The sequence below is a fragment of the Geosmithia morbida genome (assembly GCF_012550715.1).
Source record: "Geosmithia morbida isolate 1262 chromosome Unknown scaffold_0, whole genome shotgun sequence".
Classification (NCBI taxonomy): Eukaryota; Fungi; Ascomycota; class Sordariomycetes; order Hypocreales; family Bionectriaceae; genus Geosmithia; species Geosmithia morbida.
Genome location: NW_023336187.1, coordinates 2,317,979 through 2,323,227, shown reverse-complemented (window position 1 = coordinate 2,323,227; position 5,249 = coordinate 2,317,979). Strand labels below are relative to the sequence as shown.

Here is a 5,249-nt window from a genome sequence, read left to right as displayed (position 1 = left end):
CGTTGCTGAATTGGATTGAGAGGCGATAGCTCTCGATACGACCAAGTTGTGGGAGATGTCTATATGTTCAATTGGGAGATGATGCACCGGTACCCTATCGAAGACAGTCTTCTTCTTCCCACGAACAGGAGGGTGGGAAGGATGTTCACAACTTTATATACATCTCAGGAAGGCTGGTTCCCGGCCGTAAGGCACCGAAATTTTCTTCTTCCCGGACTCTTCTTTTTTTCTTTCTTTTTTCCCCTCTTCATTGACAATACTTCTTCTTCCCAAGCCTGGTGAACCCTGCCCCGGTCAGAGGCCCGGACCAACAGAGAGTTGTGGATAATGACTCAAATCTCTACGCTTCCATTGCCCAAGAGACTGGTTGAAGGAGCACATGTATAAATGACTCGACTGCGGATTTTATGAGCTAGAACACTTGGCATGCTGAGCATGGTAGAGTTCTGGACATGTCTATTTGTGAGATTGAGGGCCGACCCCAGTTCTGCCCAGGCTTATACGGCCATCCGGGTTCTCGCCTCCCCACTTGATCAGGAGGACATCAAGGTCTCCGTGCAGCTCTAGTCGGGGGGGGGGGGGACTGAGTGGTCCGGGTCATGTATACCAGCATCGCTCATTCGCCGGTTGGCATTGCAATGCGGTATAATAGAAACATTATTTCTATGCTTGTTCTAAGCTTATATTATTGTTTGTCAACTCGGCATGGATACGGTCAGTACTTGTTCGGATTGGAGTGCACGTTGCGTTGTAATGATACATGTATATATGTGTGAATACCTTGCGGCGCCAGCCGGCCCCCCCCGCCGGCTCATACCGGTTACCCCGTGCATCTCCTTCACGTCGTAGTCGTCATCGATCTCAATACGAGGAGGCAACTTTGAAGTCGGGAAAAGTCTTTTCCTCTGCTGGACCAAATCGACCCATCCCGTTGACCTTTACAGAAGAAGAGGAAAAAAAAATCATCATGTGGGTCCGGTATTATATGTCCGTCGTGTGTGCATCCCCCAACCATCCAAGCCGTCGTCGTTACTCCCGGGCATAGTTGCAGAATCGGGCCTCTCGTCCATGCAACCACCTCAGGTTGCAGTTCTTGTTCCCGATCTGGCTCGTCGAAGGATCCTGATCCCTCGGGATGTAACCCCATGTGGACGGTTCCGATGCTCATCCTGCGCATAGCGCGACTGCGATGTTACCTGCACTGCATCGACCAAGGTGCCATCCAGATGCAGGTCACAGTTCTGGAGGGCTGTCGTCTCCGGCTCGTGCATGCATGCGGCATGGGGCTAATCATGAACTCGTTCTATTCCAGAAGATATTGTGCTGGCCTTGGAGTCCTTTTATAGTTTTCACGTTCCCCTTCGCATGGATGGCATGGATGTCATGTCCGAGGATATGTTGAACAGACACGACGTCTATTCGATCGGCCGCTGACCTCCCTGTCTATCTGGCTCACTATCGAGCCATGTGTTTCGGCCAAGTCGATCCTTGAGCCTCTCCATCTTCTCAGAAGATGGTCACGAGGATCCTAGTGGAGAGATACAGCCCCGACGACAGAGAAGAGAACAGGATGCTGTTGACGCTACCGATGAACACGGCGCTCAGCAGTACAAAGGTTGCGTAGAAGTATATGACAAGGGACGGAATAGAGATGAGGAAATTGTACGACCGCCAGGTCCTCCAGAGAGAATCATCGGGCATCGTGACAACCATGATCACGGCGTGCTTGTTGATAGACGCCGGGTCGGGGCACTGGAGCCGAGCTCGGGCAGCCCGCTCGCCGCGGTCCCTGGCCTTTGCATCACTGCGCAAGCCATACGATAATCCCCGCGGCAGGTTCACCGGTAGCTCCACGCCCCACAGCTTAGGCCGCCCGGTCCACCTTGGCTGCCACTCCCTCTGAATGTCTACATCGAGCGTGTACGGCAGCGTGACGACCTGCCACCAGGTGTACCGGCAGTCCGTCCCCAGCACGGCATGCTCGAACCTCACGTCCTCTGCCATGATGTACAGCAGCGACACCGCCACGGGGAGCCACCAGATGCACGCCATCGGCCACGTGATGACCATCAGGGGCGACTCGCACCGCCACTGCACCAGGACGGCTCTGTTGACGATCCAGAGCTGCCGCATGACGGCGGCGGCGGAGACGACGGCCGCTGCGTCGACCGCGAGCTTGATGCAGATGTGTCTCCACGACAACGCGCCGCCGCCACCTTGCAGCTTGTCGTGGTTTGCCAGCGGGACTAGCGAGGTGTGACCGTAGTCGTCAGAGGAGCTGCTGCTGGCGCCGCTCGCGGCGCCCGGGGGACCTGCTCTCTTCTGAGACTGGAGAGTGCGCAGGTGGAAGAAGACGGAGGCCGGGAAGCTCGAGCTGAAGGAGGCGACGGCGACGGCGCGATGCGGCGCCACGAGGCACAAGCGCACGAGGGCGTCCGGTTCGATGGCCATGACGGCCAGGATGCTGGGAAGGAGACCGGGAATGGTGGTCCCGATGGCGATGTCGCTCTTGAGGATGTCGGCCATGTTAGACAGCGTGCACTGCATGAGGTCGGTGCAGTTGCTGTACTCCCAGCGGGACGGGTCGTCGGCGCCGCATTGGCCGGCAGCACTCTGGGTCCACCAGGTGTAGTGCAGTCCCGGGTATCGGTGGATGAGGGTCTGCATAGGCTTGTACGCTTCCACGATGGCGACGAAGGACGCTGCGAGGAGCAGCGCGACCGCGAGGGCAGCATGTGGCCATCACGGGCGCATCTCTGACCAGGTCAGCCTGGGCATTGCGTCGTCAGCGTTGCCTCGTCCTCACCGCACACGGCTACGATTCAGACGTTTCGTACAGAGGGGCAGCGATGAGAGGGCAAGGCCCGTCTTTGTTTTTCTCGTCTCTTGTTTTTTGTGTCCAGGTTCGAACGGAAGAGGCACATGGCAGGTTTCGAGAGGTCTTCTGGCCAGCATCACTCCAGACCACGTGGCTGCCATGTATTGGTGGCGCCCCATGCCGCGTCTGCACATGATATCTGCGATGGATTGGACCGTTCAAGAAAGAAACGAGAGCACCTCCTCCTCCTCCTCCTCCTCCTCCTCCTCCTCGTGTTACAACTTGACGCAAGCCTGCTTACTCATTATTCCATGGCGTTTCTTCCCAATCACAATGCTGCTCCCGCCTATGAGCGCTTCTCACTACGTGGAGGCACTACGTGGAGGCACTGCGTGTCTACGAGAGACTACATCCTCCAGGACCATGCTCGTCGAGCGAGCCTGCACGGGCCGAGCGGAGGAGAGAGCGAACGTCGCTCCTCTCCGGTACGCCTTCCCGGCTACCTCACTCCGTGTTCCTTGCCAAGGAGGTGCAGAGACCACATATCGCGGTCGGATGGCCCGATGGACAGAGACCCTCTGGATGATGGATGGAATCCACGCTCCCGTATACACGTCCCGTGGGATGAGATGGAGAGGGGGAGTTGTTCGGAACAGCAAGAAGGGCAGAGAGCCGTCGTCTTCTTGATACTCTCGTGGCTGCGTCCCACATGGCCTTGTTCCTCGTCTGTCCCTGTGCGCAAGGTGGAGTATTCCCCGCGGTCATTCTCCAATCAACTCCTTCCATCCTTCCAGTCGTCGGGGGTTCTCATGTTTATTCTTTTATTTCTCATACTGCGGTGTCCCCAGGCTCTGCCCGGTTCCACTGATGGAGCTCCTTCGGTCTGATAATGAATGCCTCTGTTCATCTCCCTCGTCATCCACTTCAGCCTGTGGGGCGTGGGGATGCCTCTGATAACCAAGAATGGCGTTTTCAGGGCTCACCTCGTAAGAGGCATCCATAGAGTGGTGTTTTCCAGGGCACGAGGTGATATGAGAAGCCCAAGGAAAAAGTGAGGGTGATGACGATCATCATGGGAAGCTTGAGATGCTGTGCCAGAAGGGGCTGGCTGAACCACGTGACCCGAGTGGCCTGAGGCCATCAACAAGACCTGACCCAACCCAGCAGGCGGACCTCTCGAATTTCGTCCTGATGTATCGATCGTTGGACCCCTTCCGCGTGGGACGAGGAAGGCGGTTACTCGTATGACCTCTTCCATCAGAGGGGACGGAAATCTAGCCACGAGGCCATCTACAGAATGTGAGTGCGGCAAGCCGTCTTTAGCTGCTCAAGTCTTGGACAGTCTTGGATGCCACGCTTGATGGTATATAGGGTAAGCTGTAGGATGGATATGCCTCTGGTGGGTTACAGAGATGCCGAACAGGGACGGATCGGATGCAGCAGAGTGAGGACAGACGAAGAGTGACGTGGAAGACTTTTTCGAAGGAGGTCCTGGAGTATTCCGTTTCCGGGGGAGGGAGGGGATGGAGGTCAGCTGTCCCTGCATCTGCGGCAGCATGTCTCTGATGAGATGCAATACGATTGACATGGACGACCAAGTTTCCCGACGCTCCATCAATCATCTGATACTCCAACACACTTCAAGGCGTTGCAGGTAATATGACATGCACCCCACGTGTCTCAGCTTCCATCCTCTGCCATGCGATGACGTCTGACCCCTTCTTCCTTGGAGGGCGATGAGGTGGTGCAGCCTTGAGCGGAAGAGGGTCTGTATGCTTAACTCTCCTGCCGCTTCCCGAGCGTGCGGTCACGCAGATCGGACTACGTCGTACTATTTCTACGAGACTTGATACCACCCGCACATCTTGTCTAGTCTGCGGACTCTCCGATTTCATCTGTATTCCTATTCGGCGCTATGCCGTATTATCGCAACCCCCGGGAAAGGCGGGGGTCGTGCTCCACGCTGACAAGTATTGATACTACCATCAGCATCGATAGCCTATAGACCATCAAGGACCCGGTGTGCAGGTACGCAGTGATAATAGTAATATCCAATTACCTCTCCATATCGGGCTGCGTCAATTCCGTGGGGGTGTAGGGGGTTCAACCATAAATGACACGAGTAGGGTGACTTATACGGGACTTATGACAATTCCGCCCCCGTTGATTTGGCGATAAGGACCTCTGCCAAAACCCCAGATCAGTTCATTTCACACGGCAGACGGTATGGCATTCATCATTCGCACATACTCTGGTGATTCTCTCGCTCTTCAGGAGAAGCGTGTTGCTGATGTCCTCTTCAGACTAGTATATGGCTCGTCTCGTCCGGACCCTGCTCCTCGTCACTGACCTGACATGTCGACAGATTAAGCAACGTCCACCATCAACAAGCATGCGTCGGGAGCTTTCACTCTTATGTGACGTCGACTCG

The 5,249-nt window shown here is 55.8% G+C and overlaps 1 protein-coding gene across 1 annotated transcript; it reads right to left on the bottom strand.

Annotated features, from left to right (window-relative positions):
• Window positions 1-1,506: 1,506 nt before the first annotated feature.
• On the bottom strand, window positions 1,507-2,924 carry GMORB2_0703 (uncharacterized protein; the record flags this gene model as incomplete). Its single annotated transcript, XM_035462688.1, has 2 exons — window positions 1,507-2,702; window positions 2,912-2,924. The coding sequence occupies 2 exons, from the start codon at window positions 2,922-2,924 to the stop codon at window positions 1,507-1,509; spliced, it is 1,209 nt and encodes a 402-aa protein (XP_035325618.1).
• Window positions 2,925-5,249: the final 2,325 nt, after the last annotated feature.